Genomic DNA, 18,430 nt, shown 5'->3' on the forward strand with positions numbered 1-18,430 from the left:
CCTTGGACAAAGCAGAAAAAGTCTAATCCCTTTTCCAGAAGACATTTTTCCGAGCTCTGTTCTCTTCTCCAGGTTCAACATTCACAAACGATCCTCCTAGAAGGATCCTTCAAGACCCTCCCATCCTGGCCACCCCGCATGCCCGTATGCTCCAGCGCATAGATCCTGGAGTCCGCTGGACGGGCTTTGGTCTTCTTCTTCCCCCCAAGAGCAGCTGAGAATTCAGGGCCAAATCCACCGCAGGTGGAATAAGAAATAGAAACAGGGCTGCCCCCTTGGATGAGTTTTACTAGTAAATCTGGTGCGGAATAAAATACAGGGGAAAGAGAAGTTCCCAGTGAGTCATTGGGACCAGGGGCCAGCCCCTGGGGAGATTCCTGGTCAGGGAGAGCAAAACCCAGCTGAGGGGAAACCTGAAGGGAAACGTCCTGGTGATCCTTACCGAAAACAGTCAAGTTCTCCAACCACAAATCCCTGTTCATCCTGCCCTGCCTGAGACCGAAGTTGGGGACCACTGGGGTCTGGTCCTTGGGGAGGCAGGGCCTGGTTCACAGAAGGAGGGAAGGAGCCTTTCAGAGATCAGACTACTCTGGCAGGAGAGCAGCAAGAGACAGGAGAGCTTCAGGGTTCCCCTGGTCTTCCCCCAACCCCAGGTCCTTAGCATCTAAACCCATCTCAGTCATGAGCAGGTTGCACCACGGCTTCCCTTCTGAGCTCCTCTCCTTGGGGCCTGCCTGGTCCTTTGGCCCTCCTGGGCTCCACCTCGGCCTTGGCACGCGGTCAGCTTCGATTCTGGCCCAGCAGGGGCTCCCTCTCAAGGGAGGAGGAGAGTTGATTCCTATAGATGAAGAACTGAATGGAAATCTGGAGGACAGAGTCAAGGACTGTTGCAGACGAGGGTTTGGCTCGTCTCCCGGCTTCGCTCCTGGACAAGGCTGAGCCCTTCGTCATGTTCAGGTTGTCCTCTCATCTTGGAATTTCCCCTACTTCTCCTCAAGAGCCTTTAGAGCTCCAGTCAATGCCCCTTCCTCCAGAAAGCCCTTCCAGATTCCAGCTCTGGCCTCAGAGAGCACGTCCCCGATGCTTCTCTCTGCACACACTTATTGTGAAATAATCTTATTTTTGTGTCTTAAGTCCCCTAAAGTTTGGCTGCAAATTCTACAAGGCAGGGACTATTCCTTATCTTTACATCCCTCCTCCCAGGGGTCATCTTCCCTCCCCCCAATCATTTCGTGTTTACTTCATATGTTTGTGCCCCCCATAATAGAAGGTAAATTCCTTGAGGGCAGGGATGATGCCAAGGACTTCCCTTGGCACACTGGGCACTCGGTAAAGACTTACATGAGCAGGATGATGGGTCTCTGACTCCTTTATTGCCAGAATCCCAACCAGCCTGGGGCTTAGGAAGCCACTAAGGATTTAGTAAAGGCTTATTCCTATGTGCCAGGCCCTGTGCTAAGTGCTGGGGACAACAGAAAAAGGCAGAAACAGAACCCCAAGAAACGTAGGGCCTAGCGGGAAGTCCTGGGGGAATCTTGGGGTTCCCAGAGGTTTGACTTGCTTGCCCTGGGTCACACAGGCAGCCAGTGTCCGAGGCTACGCTCGAACTTGGGTCTTCCCGACTCCCCCCTCTCCCGAGCATGTGGTCCATCCAAGGATGACGGACTCAAGTGAAATGAAGGCTCTACTCAGCCGGGTCCACATGCCCATCCCCCTCCTTCGGACCCATCTACATGGAGAACGCTGATAATACAAATAAGCCCCCCTTTTCGGGGCAGGCGGCTGAGACTTTAATCTCTGGCCCAGGGAGGCACAGCCAGGATCCCCGCCCTTCGGCTCAAGGATACAAGGATGTCCAGCAGGAGCACGCCCAGGCTGCCGATGAGCCAGGGCAGGTGATGGATCAGGAAGCTGCCCTTGCTCTGCCCAGGCTCGGGGTTCTTCAGCAGCACGCTCAGCCCGTATGCCGTGTTGCCCAGAATCACCAAGGCAAACATAGAGTAGGAGATGCCCTGCGTGGATTTCCTCTGGAACTGCGGGGGCAGAACAGGGCCAGCTGAGGGGGGCCCATTGAAAGCCAGGCAGACCGAACCAGGAGGGCTCCAGCGTCCACTGGCTCTGCTTTGAGGGAGGGACCCAGGCATCCCCATTTCCAGCCCAGAGCGGGGTCCCTCGGCACCTCCCCTCGAACTCATCTTCACAGACTGGCAAAGTCCCCCAGGCCCAGACCCACAGTTCTGGCTCCTTCTCGAAGCCGGGGAGTCCCAAGCGATCCCCAGCCTCCCTTTGTGGGGCCCCTCAGGTGTCCGGGCCATCTGGGGAGAGGAAGTCATTGCCCCGGAGACCCCGAGCCCAACCTGGCTGAGGACCAAGCCGTTCCCCTGGCCAGAGACCAGAGCAGGCGCCAGGGAGAGCCGGGGAGCTGGGAGGGCCCAAAGGCCTTCCCGGAACTTACGTTGGTGTAGATCTGGGGCAGACGAGAGAGCAGGTAGAGCAAGCTGGAGATGGAGCCGATGATGAAGCCAATAATCTCCTGCTTGGTGAAGCCCTGGGGGGGGGCGGAAGGGGGAGCCCCACATGTTAGGCATCCCAGCATTCCCGACTGAAACACTAGGAGGGGCCTCAGAGACCACCCAGCCCCACCCCCATGAAGGAGATGGGGAGGGCCACAAAAGCCCACGGAGGTTACCGGGTTTGCCCAGAGCCAAGATCTGAACCAACGTCCCCCTCTGCTAACAACCCTAAATCTACACTCCTGTATATAATCTCCCGAACAAGCGTATTAGAGCCTAGATCCGAACCCAGGTCCGACTCCAAGCACAAAGCTTTATCTTGGGCCCTCTGGAGTCATTCTGGGTGCTGAGGAACACCCGGACTGACCCGCCCCTTTTTAGGGAGTCCCACGGCTCAACGGCTCTTGCAGCGCTGTGGGCCCCAGACAAAGCCTGGGCTCAGAGTGGACCCCACTCTGCTCCTTCCCCCATCCAAGGCCATTTCCCCTCAGGCTCCCTCCCATTCGCCAGGACGTACTTTCTCAGTGGGCTCCAAGCCCAGGAGGGTCCTGCTGCGGAAAGCCTCGTGCGGGGCGGAGAGCTCGAGCTGGAGGACGAGGGGACTGGCCGCCACTGCCCCGAAGGAGATGAACAGGAAGGCCGCGTTGATGGGGGCCGATACTGGACATGGACAAGACTGAGGATTAGGGCGGTGGCCTGGCCTGTTCGGTGGGGGGGCAGCGGAGTGGGGGTTTGGGAGAGTGAACAAAGACGGGTGGGGGGTGGGGGAGATTAAGCTGAAATCGGGGAGCCTTCTGAAGAGTTTCTGAGGAAGAGCTGAATCTCCTCCAGGGCCAGAATGAGCAGAGGGCAATCCTTAGAGATAAGCAGAATGACGAAAGGCCCCAGGAGCTGAGGCGAGGCCGGCAGAGGGCCCCAGAATGAGGTCTCACTTCCTTCTCTAGAGGACAAAGGCCTGCCAACCAGAGACGGGCTCTCTGAGAGTCTCCTCGGGACAGGGAGAAGGGGCCGGCTTTTGTCCCCCTCCCAGGCATGACCGGGGCCCCATCCCCCTCTCCACGGCCTCCCCTGCCCCCCACTCACTGAAGGAGCGCCGATTTTTGTATTTGCTGTAGAAGTAGAGGAAGAACATCAGCATGTCGGCCAGCACGTAGTAGACGGCGGTGTAGGTCTGCAAAAGAGCCCCGAGACATGCCCAGACTCCATTCCTAAGGCACGGATAGGCTTCCACGGGGAGGGGGAAAGGATGGCCCTGGGCTCTCAAAGGGAAGGGGGGAGCTCGGGCTGTGGACCTGGTGCCGGGCTGGATGTCTATCGTACAAGGACCAACCCGGCTAGGTGTGGAGAGCCTGACCCCCAAGATGGCAGCGGGGCTCAACATTATGTCGGAGAGGGACGAGGATCTGCCTCGGCCTCCCCTTGGAGTCAGGACGCCCAGGTCTGGGTCAGAGGCTTCCCCTCTCTGGGCCTCCCTTTACTGATCTGGAAAAGGCCCATAGTAACATCTGCAGGAACTTCTTCCCAGAGTAGTTGGGAGGAAAGGACTTTCTTTTTTCTTTTTTAAATAAAAAAGAGCTATTTATAACTTAAAAATCTTAGGAAAGAGAAAGAAAACGGAAACAGAAAGAAGTTATTGTAGATACAATGAAGTAATTCTAAGTCTGTATCTCCCAAAATCTGTCCCGCAAGAGACAGCTTCTCGATGACCCAGGATATAATCGTACTTGCTACACCTATTGAGGAACGGCTTTCTGAGCCTTCAAGTATTCGGGAAATAAGACTTAGAGGAAAAAATGAGGCCCAGGGAGGTGGACACTGCTAGAAAGCAGCTGAAGCAGCACTTCCTTGGTTCTCTGGACTCCTGGCACTTTTTTCATCTCTTCTTTTACAGGTGAGGAAACGGGAGCCCAGACAGGTCACTGTCGCCTTGGCACACCTTCTGGCCCAGGGTCCCCCCAGCCCTCCACCCCACGAGGCTGGGCCCACCGCCTGCCCCCCTGCCCTGCCAGGGCCGCCTCAGGGGCAAGGATGAAGGGATACCTGCAGAGGCAGCTGATTGGCAAGGAAGGAGCCAATGAGGTTGCAGGAGTCTCCGCCCAGCCAACCCAGGAGGAACCAGATGGAAAAGGCGTGGGCCATGTTGCCCGTCTTGCAGGCCTTCAAGTACTGGCTGAGGAAGACAAAGGAGGCGTCACCCTATTTCGTCTCAGTTCGCCAAACAAGAATTGCTCCTTCCTCACCCAAACTAGTCCTCCCCCGGGCCCTCCAAGGTACCCGAGGGGCGTCAGTCCCCTCCACTTGACTGAAAAGGATCGGAGGAGCTAGTTGTACTTGGGTTCAAAGGATCATAGATGGGACCTCAAAGACTTCTACTCTAACCTCTCATCTTGCAGATAAGGAAACTGAGGCTCAGACAGGGAACAAGATTAAGAGGAATGGAACCAGAATTAGGACTCTCCGAGGCTTTTTAGTCCCACCCATTCACACCACCCCCTGCTTCCACCCCATTTAATAGATGGGAAAACTGAGACCTAAGGAAGTCGAGGGTAGAGCTGGGATCTGAACCAGCCTCTCTGCCTTGAAGCCTAGCACTGAACTGATGAATTTCCTCTCTGGGGAAGGAAGACTAATGGAACAACTGCATAAAGGAAGGGCTGGGGGGGAAGAGTTAGCAGGAGGGCCTGTGAGATGGTCATTGCATCAGGCCAGGGAGAGGGGGAGGGGGGTCCATGCCAAGGATGGTGGCCCCAGGGACCGAGGGGGAAGAATGGATGAAGAGGGGCCAGAGGGGTAGATTCGAGCCTCGGTAACTGACTAGATGGAAGGCCTGATGGAGATGGGAGGTCAGGGCTGTCCAGGAATAGTCCCAAAGGTTATTGGGTGGTTGAAGTGTCTCAAGAGTGGGGGTGTGAGCCACGCAACCCCAGGACCCCGCAGGGCTGCCTACACCAGATTCCAATGTAATCGAGAAATATTTAACAAAATTATTTAACAAAATTAAAATACAATAAAATGTAGATATGATTTGCTATGATATTAATTATCTAAGTTGATGTGGGGTCCTTAAGTATGCTTTAGGGGTCCCTATTTTGATTTGAGCTTGACATCCCTCATCTAAAAGACCTCAAGGACTTTCCCACCATGGGTGGTGTGTGACGTGGCGGGTATAGTGTTCCCCACCCCCTGCCCCTGGAGAGTTAGTCTCATTTTTCTTTAAAATATATTAAGATTGAATAACAATACAGGTAAAACCCAGCGGAATTGCTCTTCGGCTCTGGGAGGGGAGAGGAAGGAAGGGAAGGAAAGAACATGAATCAGGGAACCATGGAAAAATATTCTACATTAATTAAATAAAAAATGAAAAAATGAAAAAAATATATTAAGATTGACTCATTTTTCTGAAATTTTGCAGTCCGTGCTCTTCTTCCCGCCTCCCCAAGATAGAAAATATAAGGGATGTCGTACGTGTGTTTCATAAAATACATATTTTCATATTTGTCATGTTGTGAAAGAAGATAGATATTGCTCACACTAGAGAAAAATTCATGGAGAAAATAAAGAAAGGGATGCTTCGTGTGATAATTCATGTACGGCCCATGGGGTGGGGGGAGGGAGGAAGGGAGACGGTTTTTAGATCTTATAATTTTGGAAAATGGATGTTGAACATGATGACATGCCATTGGGAAAATAAAGTCTATTTGAATGAAAAAATAAAATAAAATATATTGAGATTGTCTTGGAGATCCGACTGGCTCCGGGGACGTAGGCTGAGGCCACTGAGACTGGTCCCCTGAATACAAAATAGCCAGGCCCCAAGGGGTCGGAGCCCCTTCCTGAGGCTTTGGGCCTGGACCACCAGGGTGGAAGAAGTGGCACTAGCTGGAGGGAGCAGCAAGGCTTTACTTGGGACGAGCATCCCTTCCCAGATCAGAGTATTCGCCTCCTCCTCTGGCTCAGTAAACCTCCTTCTGTCAACTGATTTCTTTTTTTTTTAACCCTTACCTTCCGCCTTGGAGTCAATATTGGCTCCAAGGCAGAAGAGTGGTAAGGGCTAGGCAATGGGGGTCAAGTGACTTGCCCAGGGTCACACAGCTGGGAGGTGTCTGAGGCCACATTTGAACCCAGGACCTCCCCTCTCTAGGCCTGGCTCTCTTTTCACTGAGCCTTCTAACTGCCCCCCAAAATATTTTTTATTTACTTACTTTAAAAATAGCCATGGTTCATTTTCTTTCCTTCCCCTTTTCTCTCCCCCTTCCCAGAGCCAACAAGCTATTCCACTAGGTTGTACAAGTGTTATCACTTGATACCTATTTCCATATTTTTCTTTTTTTTTTTTAAACCCTCACCTTCCGTCTTGGAGTCAATCCTGTGTATTGGCTCCAAGGCAGAAGAGCGGTCAAGGCTAGGCCATGGGGGTCAAGTGACTTGCCCAGGGTCTCACAGCTGGGAGGTGTCTGAGGCCACATTTGAACCCAGGACCTCCTGTATCTAGGCCTGGCTCTCCCTCCACTGAGCCACCCAGCTGTCCCCTTCTGTCAACTGTTTAACACAAAGTGAGTGAGGCCAGAGAGGAGGTCACTGTCCTGCTGCAACAACCCTCGCGCACGGGGGTCTGAGGGGGAACACCGCAGCCCCCAAAGGAGCTCGGTCCACCACAGACTCGGCCTCATCCTTGGGGGCTGCCTCGACGCCCCAGTTCCGTCTGTCGGGGCCGACAGTTCAGGCCTCCTCCCCTCGGCCTGGCGGAGGACAGCAGCGGAGCCCCTGGCTCTGGCCCAGCACCCGCCCCCCGGATGAAGGGCCCCCCTTCCCCGGCTCAGAGCTCACGGTTTCTGCCGACTGCGCGGACTCCACTTACGGGAAGGCAGCAAGGATGAAACAGAGTATGGAAGTCAGGCCGAGGATGACACTGGCGAAGTCCCAGCCGTCCTGGGTGCACTCGCTGAACACGTCCCAGATCCAGCGGGAGCCGTTGGGACAGTCCGAGAAGTTCTCAGCCTTGAGCACCCGGGAGCCAAAGTTCTTCCACACCATGTTGGCAGCGGAAATGACTCTGAAAGGATCAAAGGATTGAACAGAGATAAGCCTGACTTTTATTGTATTTGCCTCATTTTCCTCCCCTGTAAAATGGGTTTAATAATAATGGCAGCTGGGTAGCACAGTGGATAATAGAGAGCCAGACCTAGAGATGGGAGGTCCTGGGTTCAAATCTGGCCTCAGACACTTCCCAGCTGTGTGACCCTGGGCAAGTCACTTAACACCCTAGTCCTTACCACTCTTTTGCCTTGGAACCAAAGCACAGTATTGATTCTACAATGGAAGGCGAGGGGTTAAAAAACAAATAGTCAACTTAAATCTTTGTTTGCATGCTGTCAAGTCTGGCCAAGTCAGCAAGCGTTAGCATTCTCATCAATACAAGAACCCAAGACAACTCCAAGGCCTTGTGACTAAATATGTTCTCCACCTCCAGAGAACAGAGCTGATGGATCCCAGACGGATCGAAGGGCGTGATTTTTCATTTTATTTTCTCCGTCTTTTTTCCTTTGACTTCTTCCATTACGTGACTAAGGGACACGCTCTGCAGGATCACACCTGTATAACCCAGACCACCTCGCTTACCCTCTCAGGGAAAGGGGCAAGGAGGGAGGGAGGGAAAGCATTTGGATCTCCAAATTTTGGACAAGTGAATGTTAACGATTGTTATTACGTGTCATCGTAAAAAATGAAATAAAATAAAATACATTAAAAGAGTCAACAAGCACTAGGAAGCTCCTGCGGTGTGTCAGGCACTGCTAAATGCTGGGGATAGAACAAGAAAAGCAACGCCCAGACAAAAGCAGACAAAGATCCAGCAGCCTTTGCTCTCCCCGAGTCAGGATTTTGGCACAAGAAATCACAGATGCAAATAAGAGTATAAATAAAACAGAGCCCGCAATGTGGGTTATTTTATTACTGAGAAGCAGAGAGCCAGCCTCAAGGGTTCAAGGCCCCTCTTGACACACCGGCTGTGACTTCAGACACGTTACTCGATGTCTGAGAGTCTCTAAGGTGAATCTGCAGTAAAGGGGGAAATTCTCTAAATGATGCTCAAGGCAGTCCCAAACCCGTCATTCATTAAAAGCAGGTCCTTCATTCCCCCCCAGGCCGAGCCCTTTGGATACCGCATTCCCCACCCAAGCCAGGCGGGCTATTCCCCCTCCGTCCCAGCTCTCCCAGGGGCTCTTTTTCCTTCTTCACCTGGGTTAAGGCATCCCCCACTGTGTGCAGAGAACCCTCCCCCAGAGACGTCCTTGGTCTCCTGACCCTAAGAAACTGCTGAGGTTGGGGTCATGTGACTGTGTCTGGTTGTGAAAGAAACCCAGAAGCAGCTTCCCCTTCACCCCCCACTTCTAAAGAGCTCTATGTGAGCCCAAGGCAGCTGGGATGTCCCTATCACGGAGAGCTGCCTTTCAGCTGCAGAAGGACTCAAGGGGTGATGGTGGGATGTCGGAGGAGTCTCTCTGCTCATCTCCAGGATGATGGGGTTCAGCTAGCTGGCCCCCAAGGCCTCCTCTAGACCCAAATCTAGAACCCTATCCAAAGATAGAATAAATCTAGAACCTATCCAGAACCTACAAACAAGCTAATCTAAGCCCCTCTTTTAAAAAAACAAAACTAAACTAAATTTAAGGATCCATTTTAGGTGGCTCAGTGGATAGAGAGCCAGGGTACAAATGGGACCTCAGACACTTCCTAGCTGGGTAACCCTGAGCAAGTCGCTTAACCCCTATTGCCTAGCCGTTGCTGTTCTTCTGTCTTAGAATTGATGCTAAGACAGAAGGTAATGACTTAAAAACAACAACAACAACTTAAAAAAAGTTTTTTTCATTAAACAAAAATCTATTTTCTCTCCCTAGTCCCTCCCTCTCCCTAAATGGAAAACAAAAACAAAAGTGAAAATGAAATCCTTGTAAATGAATAGGTGGAGTCAAGCAAAAAAGAAAAAATCTGAAATTAGAAAAGTCCAAAAGTGTGACTCAGTCTGACCTCTTGGTCCATCTCGTGTCCATCAGGAGGTGAGCCACAGGCTCTGGAATTGTGGTTGGGTATAGCATTGATCAGAGCTCTTAAGGCCTTCAGATCAACCCCCTCACTTTACAGAAGTGGGAAATGAAGTCCAGACACAGGGAATGGCTTTTCCAGGTTTACAAAGAGGGTTAAGCAGAAGAAGCAGGATTTGAACTCATCCCCTTGGAATCTAAATCCATTGCAGGGAGCCTTAAAGAGCTATAGATAAAGGAGTTATAATATTTGTAATGTTTAAAGGGCTTCTATTAACTGAACCTTGTCCTGGGACGGATCAGGGACTGATGAGCTTGAAAGTTTGTCTTCCTTCCATCCTACTGGAATCCATATTCTCTTTTTTTATTCTTTAAATCCTTACTTTCCATCCTAAAATGAATACTAAATATCAGTTCCAAGGCAGAAGAGCAGTAAGAGCTAGGCAATGGGAGTTCAGTGACTTGCCCAGGATCATATAGCTAGCAAGTATCTGTGGTCAGATTTGAATCCAGGACCTCCCATCTCTAGCCCTGGCTCTCCAACCATTGAGCCGCCCAACTAACCTTGGAGCCCATATTCTGAGAAAGACCTCAGCAAAGGCAAGCACAGAGCCCCCAGCCTTGAATCTGGACCCTCCCAGATTTTCTTTCCATTTCCTCTCATTTTTTCCTAACATGTTAGGGAAGAATGATCACAAGAAATAATCATAATTTAGAGATTGGGACAGTATAGCCTTGTGGCTAGAGTGCTAGGCTTTGGGGCAGAAAGAACGGAGTCCTTCCAATCTACCTCCAGAACAACTTACCAAGGCAAGTCATTTAAGAGCTCTTAACCTCAGGTTCCCCGTCTGTAAAATGGGGAGACATTAATAATGGCATCAGCCTCTGGAAGGTCAAATCAGTATTCCTTAAAACAGCATATGATTTTCAGCCATTATTACTGTTATTATTAGGGAGGAAATGGATGGTTGAAGAAACATTACTACTAAACACTTACAAGGTGCAAAGCACTCTGCTAAGTGCTGGAGACTCAAACAGAAGATCAGAGGCAAAACTTCTCTCAAAGGAGAGCGCAATCTCATGGGAGAGGAGACAACACGTAAAACAGCACTGGAACTGAGTCAAGAAACTTGGATTCTAACCCCAAGCTGCCTCTTATTACCTGGGTGACCTTGGACAAGTCACTTAAAGTCTGAGCTTGGGTTTCCACCAGCGTAAAAAAAAGGGATTGGATTAAATGGCTTCTGAGGCCACATGAGATATTTGTAAAGCATTTACTTAGCACATTATTACTTGGCAATAATAACAATAATCATGATAAAGGTAATGTTATTGTTTAGTGATGTCCAAACTTTCTAGGACCCCATTTGGAGTTTTCTTGGCAAAGATGCTGGAGTGGTTTGCCATTTCCTTTTCCAGCTCATTTTACAGGTGAGGAAACTGAGGCAAATAGGGTTTAAGTGGCTTGCCCAGAGTCACACAGCTAGTAAGTATCAGAGGTCAAATTTGAACTCAGGTCTTCCTTACTCCCCGCCCAGTGCTCTATCCACAATAACTAACATTTAAATAGCTCTTATTAAATGCCAGGTACTCTGCCAAGAGATTTGCAATTCTTAAGTCCTTAAACAATTCCAAAGGACCCAGGAGGGAAAATACTGTCCACTTCCAGAAAGAGAATTAATGAACTCTGAATGGAGATTAAAGCATACTCCTCCTCTACCCCCATTCTCTTTATGTTTCTTGTTTTTTCATTTTTTTGCTAGATGGCTAATATGGAAATAAGCTTCACATGACCACATATATAACTGATATCTTATTGCTTATTGATATCTTATTGCAGTAGGGAGGGGGGTAATTTGAAACTCCAAATTAAAAAAAAAAGATTAAAAACAAATTTAAAAAACAATTATGTGATAGAGAACATCATGGGATAGAAAAGGGATAATTTTGATTACAATAGATTTTAAAATTTTTATACAAATAAAACCAATGAAGCCAAGATGAGAAGGAAAGCTGAAAATTGGGAGAGAATTGTTTTATAGGCAGTTTCTTCAATAAAGACCTCATATCTTAAATATAAAGAGAACTGGGTCAAATTGTTAAGAATATGAGTCACTCACTAGTTGATAAATGGTCAAAGGATCTGAACAGAGTTGTTCGAAGAAATCAGTTTATCTAGTCATATAAAAAATGCTTGAAATTATTCTTGTTTAGAGAAATGTAAATGAAAAACAACTTTGAGGCACCTATCAAATTGGCTAAATCTGATACAGTTGTTGTTTAGTTGTGTCTGACTAAAGGAAAAAGGGCAAATGACAAATGTTGGAGGGGATGCAGAAAAGTGGAGTCACTAATACATTGTTGGTGGAATTGTAAACTGATCTAATCACTTTGGAGAGCAACCTGGAATTATGCCCAAAGAGTAATAAAACTATGCATATTCTCTGACCCCACAATACCATTTTCTGTTGCTCAGCAATAAGGGGAAAAAGGAAAACAAAAAAAATGTTCTAAAATATTTATAGCAGTCCTCTTTGTGGAGGCAAAGAATTAGAAACTGAAAAGATGCCCATCAACAGTGGAATGGCTAAATGAATTGTGGTATACAATCATGATGGAATACTACTGGGCTATTACAAAAGATGAGCAGGTTGGTTTTAGAAAAATATGGAAGGACCTGCATGAAATAAAGAGAAGTAAAATAAGCAGAACCAAGGAAACGTATACAGTAGCAGCAAGATTGTTCAAAGAGTAACTATGAATGCAACAAGTATGAACTTGGACAGATTTAGGGAGATTGTGGAAGGTAGGCATGCCTGGTGTGCTGTGGTCCTTTGGGTCACTAAAAGTCAGACAGAACTGAATAACAATAAGCTATTCTGAATAACAGGATCACTCGGATCCGCTACAAAGGACCTGTGAAGGAAGATGCTATCCACCTCCAGAGAAAGAACTGATATCTGGAAATAGGAATTGTAAGGATCCACACAAAGGGCCTTCTCTAGTTTGGGGCTGGGAGGGAAGGAAGGAGAAAACTCAAAACTCAAAATATAACTAATTAATTAATTAAAAAAAACAACAACCAACCACCTTTGGCAGGATCCTTGCATATATCTGACTGGTTAAAGTGTTAGCATTAGAGAAGTTATCTCTTGAAGCTTCAGTCACATTAAAAAGTGTTGCACTAGAAAATAAAACAGAAAACCAGTTGGGCCCTTAAAAAATGCTTGTTCCTCAAAAGGTGGGGGTTGGGAGGAGCAGGGAACATTACTCCTCCTGGGATCCTTCTGGCTCTGAGGCTTTTAGTTGTGTATCAAGCCTCAGGCCACTGCTATTTTTCTCTCTTGTCTCATTCTCCTTTCTGGGAACACTAAAAAGCATGGGAGACTCCAGAGGCCTCAAGGACAGCTCAGAGCATAATTTTGCTTCCTGGATCCTGATTTCTGAGTAAAAGATAAAATGGGATTTTCTCTAAAGAGTAGTGGCAGTGTCCAGTTTTCTTAGTCTCTTCCCAAACTGATATGGGATAGCAGCAAACTGACCCTTGGAAACTCTGCTTTGTACTTTGGAAATTCACAAAATAAGAGGTCAGAGATCATCAAACTCAAATCTCCCCCTGCTATCTCATTTAATAGCTAAGGATTTTCTCCTAGAGTGGATACTCACTCTATTCTCCCCGTAATTAAATAATTTACAGTCCCTTCCAAGGACACTAATCTGGAACTCTAATTCCCTCTCCAAAATTGCTCAGGAGATCTAAGAAGGCATCTCACTCCAAGCAATATTAGATAAGTTTTCTTCAGAGCCATTTTAGCAGAATGAACCAGAAAATAAGCCTTGGAAGACTTAACCCTTTTGTGCCTGGAACTCTCTCTCGGGGCCATACTGCACAGTAGACTTTTTTTTTTAACTTTTCCTTCCATCTTAGAATCAATACCGTGTATGGTTTCAAGGTAGAAGGGCAATAAAGGCTAGGCAATGGGGGTTAAGTGACTTTGCACAAGGTCACAAAGCTAAGAAGTGTCATAATAAATCCTGAGTTCAAATCTGACCTCAGACACTACCTAGTTGGGTGACCCCAGGCAAGTCACTTCACCCCCATTGCCTAGCCTTTACCACTCTTCTGCCTTGGAACCAATACACAATACTGATTCTAAGATGGAAGGTAAGAATTTAAAAAAGAAAAATAAGAAAAGAGGCTAGAGAATATACCTATACCAGTCCTCAGCCAGGAGGGCTGGTGATGAGTAACCAGGGCCTCCTCCAAGATAGAAGCTAGTCTCTTAGGAAATTAGGAAGGGAATCAACTTTTTCACTCACCCAACAAAGTAGTCCAGGAGTCAGAGTCTAAGTTGGAGCCACGATCCAAGCCTCAGTCTCCAGTGAAGTTCCCTTGAAGACAATCTCTAGGAGATACTCTCCACGAGACTCAACTTCAGGAGACTGCCCCAGCCGAAGGATTTCGTGGCTTTTATGGTGGTCTCCTATCCCTGCTCCTCTTAGCAGGGTCCAATCACAGTTTCCAATTTGTCCAGCACTGCCCAGAAGCAATGTCTGTGGGATTGACCTCTGTTATAAGGAAGAGAGGGTTATAGTAAGAAAAGGTAGGCTTTGCAGAAGACAGAGCATGAGACCAACAGGGAAAGATTCTAGAACGTTGAAAGGAGGGTTGAGCTGGAAACTCAGAAGCAGTTACTCTCTCTGGGGGTTTGCTGACTGCAAGCACCTGGAAGGATTTGCTGCCAAATACCTGGTGGAGTTCCTGCACCTACTATCCTTGCTGTTGAGACCCGTGTTTCCCAACATTCAGTCATCTGCAGCTGTCAGTAAGCAGAGATATGAGTCTATCTGGACTTGGAATCTCTCCCTTGGGTCCCTGCCTAAAGCCACAGACCAATACCTCAAGTAAACTATCAAAAGGGGTTTGGGTTAGGGTAGGGTAGCTAGATTTTAGGGTTCTAGGTGAGAGAGGTGAGGGAGATTAGTTCATCAAACTCTCTCGAAGGTTTAGGTCCTGGGTTTCTTAGCTAGAAACATGGTGAGAGGAATTCCCTTTTCTCTTCAAACCTCTTTCAAAGAATAAATTACAACTTCCAGTGACTTTTGCCTAATCTGTAAACTGAGTGGTGTGTGGGTTGGATCCTTGACCAGGCTCTGCCTGGGCAGGCCTACCCCATCACCCACAGTGTAAACCTTTGTTACTGTTCCTACGTAGTTTATTTATCACCTCAAATCCCATCTCCCAAATACCTGTTTCACTTCTCACCCCTAAAGGGGTTAACTCTCCTCCTAGGATTCACAGTTAGGGGTGGGTGTCTTCCTTTTGGAGGTATAAACTCCTGTAGTAAGAGTTTGTGGACTTCCCTTACTTTAGGGTTAAGTATAAGTATATTAATTCAAAAGTAGACAAAGGAGAGTTAATCCTGTCCTCATAATCTAGTGAAGTACTGAGTAGAGGTACTTAAGTTTGTTTTTGTGTTGTTTTTTTAACCCTTACCTTTAACCTTACAATACTGTGTATTGGCTCCAAGGCAGAAGAGTGCTAAGGGCTAGACAATGGGTTAAGTGACTTGCCCAGGGTCACACAGCTAGGAAGTGTCTGAGGCCAGATTTGAACCCAGGACCTCCCATCTCTAGGCCTGGCTCTCAATCCACTGAGCTTCCCCCTTAAGTTATTGTTAACCAAAGTTTTAACTTCAACTAGGCAAAGAGAACCAAGAATTTTCTTTCACAGCTCTCAACACAGTCCAGAGACTCCCCCTTCCCCAACTGTGTGGATCTGGTCCATTTCTATACACCTGCTCTGGAATAACTAGAAAGCCATGGTAACCATTCAGCCCCAACACCCAATGACACAATGTCCCACAATGCTCATCCCCACCATGTCTCTCATCAGGATGCTGCCTGAGCACAGCCATTGAAGGTAGAGAAACCTAGATCCAATAACAAAATCCTGAATCAGCTCCCAATACCCAACCCACCCGGGCTGAATTCTGGATAGCTCTGCCTTTGATATCCCTGTCTAGCCTTTAGAAAGGGCAAGGGATGGGCTATAACTCATTCATCAGAGACGCCAGGGATATCTGCACAGGTGGTGGACAACACTCCCCAGTGTCACCCAACAGATTAAAATGTAATTGGGAAATAGTTAACAAAATAAGTAAAAATACAACAGAACAGAGATAATGTTAATATGTGGTTTTCTGAGTTTGTATAGGGAGGCAGAAATCCTTTCATATGATTTAGTGCAGGAGTCCCCAAACTATGGCCCCCACTGCACTTCTGGAAGGGGTACCTCTGTCATTGGTGGTCAGTGAGAGGAGCACTGTATGTGGCGGTGCCTCAAAGCAAGGTGTTACATACAGTACTACTTCTGGTGCCATAATCCTTTGCATTGTGCCTTGTACTGAGAGTAACTGAACAAGAACAAGGCGCCGTGCAAAGGATTATGGGGCTACACAATGAAAGACTGTCAGCATGGTGAGCAGCGATCTGGGGGAGGGGATTCCGCACTGTGTATGCTGCTGCCAGGTATAGTGGTGGCGGTGATGGGCCTGTGCAAGGTGTGACAAGCCCATCACAGCCGGCGCTGCAGCCTCCACTATCCCAGACAGCAGTATACGGATTTGTTCAAAGTTTTTTTTTTATAATCCGGCCCTCCGGTGGCCTGAGGGACAGTGAACTGGCCCCTGTGTACAAAGTTTGGGGACCCCTGATTTAGTAGTTCCATTTCTATTTAAGTTTGACACCACTAATATAGACTAACAGTGAAATCATCTGTGTGGTGAGAGGAGAGAACAATTTGAGAGCCAAAGTCTCAGCAACAGGAACCTAAGGTCTAGGGACAGGGGATTTCCCACCTAGTCATGTAATCAACCTTGTTCAGAGAATTTGTAACTTCATGTTACTTAATTATTATTTTATCCACAAGAAATATCAAAATGGAAACACTTTCAATCAAAGAAGATCACTAACTTGTAACTGAGTTCCTTAAAGAATTCCTGGGGGTAGGAGCCGCAGCTGGGTGACTCAGTGGATTGAGAGCCAGGCCTAGAGAAGGGAGGACCTGGGCTCAAATCTGACCTCAGACACTGTGTGACCCTGGGCAAGTCACTTAACCCTCACTGCCTAGCCTCTTTTACCTTGGAACCTATGGCTTCTAGGACAGAAGGTAAGGATTTAAAAAAATTTTTTTAAATCAGAAAAGAGTTCCTAGGGGCACTAAGAGGTTAAATCAATTCATCATTCCATCACTAGCATGTATTAAATGTCTACTAAGCGCCAGACACTAAGCACACCATAGCAGGTGACCAATAAAGGATAATTCAGCTATGATGGTGACCTCATTTGGGTTTTTCTGTTGATTTGACAATGGCATTTGGGAGGATCCCTAAGCTGGCATCTCACAAAGGGGGGCTGGGCCTGCTCATAGGACACACAGTTGTGTATCCAGTCATTTTTCATACAAGATTAAAATCACGGGGCCAGGTCCTTCGAACCCTTGACTGGTGTCTTCCCTCTGTGAATTATTTCTTAGGTATCCTTTATGAAGCTTGTTTTTGTCTGTTGTGTCCCCTAGTAGATTGGAAGCTCCTTGAGGGATAGGACTATCTTTGGTCTCTTTTTGTATCTCTATAGCTTAACACAGTGCCTGGCACATAGAAGGTGATTAATGAATGCTGTCTGATCCTTTGGAAGGCTTTCTTCCAGTCCTGGATTGATGATTATTCAGTCCTTTCAGTCCTTAGACTCCTAGTGATCCCACTGTGTTTTCTTGGCAAAAATCCGGGAGTGAAAAGAACTGCTTAAAAAGTCTAGATAAACCAGTAGGGCCTCCTTAGTCCATATTAGATGACCAGACAGCTACCATACATTTGGCAATTTGCCAATACAGGGTTACCTGACAGCTTAGGTACGCTCTTTAATTGCCTGCTTGGCTGATGGAAGGGAGAGGAGAATAGGGGTGAGAAGACATGGGGTTCAGGACTTCTGGGTCCCCAGAACTGCTCTCCCACCCCTGTCAGATTCCTGAGTCCCTTCCAGGGGATAAATAAATTAATGAACAAACAATAAATAAATGATAACCTGGCTGGGCAGCATCAGTCCTTCCCTGCCCCTCCCTGCCCAGGAGGCTGTGACTACATAAACAAGACCTAGCTTGGAATTCTACCTCAGGGGCGACCCAGAGCAAATAAATCCCTTTCTGACCCTAAACCTCAGTTTCCTCATCTGAAAAAGGAACGTGTTGGACCAGAGGTTTTCTTAAGGTTCCTTCCAGTCCCAGATGCCGGGACTCTAGAGAAGAGGCTCGAGGTGGGGGCCACGGGGTGAGGGGATGTTGCCTGCTCTTCGCCCGGAGCTCAAGGACTGGATCGGAGGGGTCCGAGGAGCATCCAGCTCCAGTACTGGAGTACGCAGGGCATCAACATACGTGCCTCTCCAGCGCCAGCTCCAAGACCCAGATCTCAAAGCGCTTAGAGCCTCCTCGGAAAGAAGAGAAAGTAAAGCCCTGGCCAGTTCAGGCAATGGCCCTGGGAAGCTGGAGGAGAGCGGAGGGGGGAGTTTCAAGGGTTTAGGGACGCCCCGCCTTGGACCAGCCGCCCTCCCTACCCCCAACATACCGCAGCAGGCAGACGGTTCGGGCGACAGCAGGATCGGTTCCCGCAGCCCCGGGCGGCTCGGGGGTGTCCAGCAGGCTCGGGTCACCTGATCAGTTAAGACTGCTCCGCCCTCCGGGAGTTGCCTCCCCGCCGTGCCTCCTCCTCTCCCCTTTTTCTCCTCCTCCACCTCCTTCGCCTCCGTCTCGGCAAGGCTACTTGCAGACGGTCCCTAGAATCCGCGACCGTTCGGCCTTCGCCCCGCCCTTCCCGCCCCTGA

General features: G+C 48.4%; 1 protein-coding gene across 2 annotated transcripts; it reads right to left on the reverse strand.

Moving 5' to 3' along the window:
* Nucleotides 1-268: 268 nt before the first annotated feature.
* Nucleotides 269-18,313, reverse strand: SLC66A1 (solute carrier family 66 member 1). Of its 2 annotated transcripts, none has more exons than XM_007491279.3 (9): nt 18,175-18,313; nt 13,874-14,122; nt 7,372-7,566; nt 4,554-4,683; nt 3,597-3,684; nt 3,031-3,173; nt 2,456-2,548; nt 1,848-2,033; nt 269-864 (listed from the first exon to the last, which is right to left on the reverse strand). In XM_007491279.3, exons 3-9 carry the CDS (start codon nt 7,545-7,547, stop codon nt 781-783), a joined length of 900 nt encoding a protein of 299 aa, XP_007491341.1. In that variant the 5' UTR covers nt 7,548-7,566; nt 13,874-14,122; nt 18,175-18,313; the 3' UTR covers nt 269-780. The 2 variants fall into 2 exon arrangements, with proteins under 2 accessions (XP_007491341.1, XP_001377877.1); XM_001377840.4 differs by lacking the exon at nt 18,175-18,313 and adding an exon at nt 14,304-14,959.
* Nucleotides 18,314-18,430: the final 117 nt, after the last annotated feature.

Source organism: Monodelphis domestica, chromosome 4 (assembly GCF_027887165.1).
Source record: "Monodelphis domestica isolate mMonDom1 chromosome 4, mMonDom1.pri, whole genome shotgun sequence".
Taxonomy (NCBI): Eukaryota; Metazoa; Chordata; class Mammalia; order Didelphimorphia; family Didelphidae; genus Monodelphis; species Monodelphis domestica.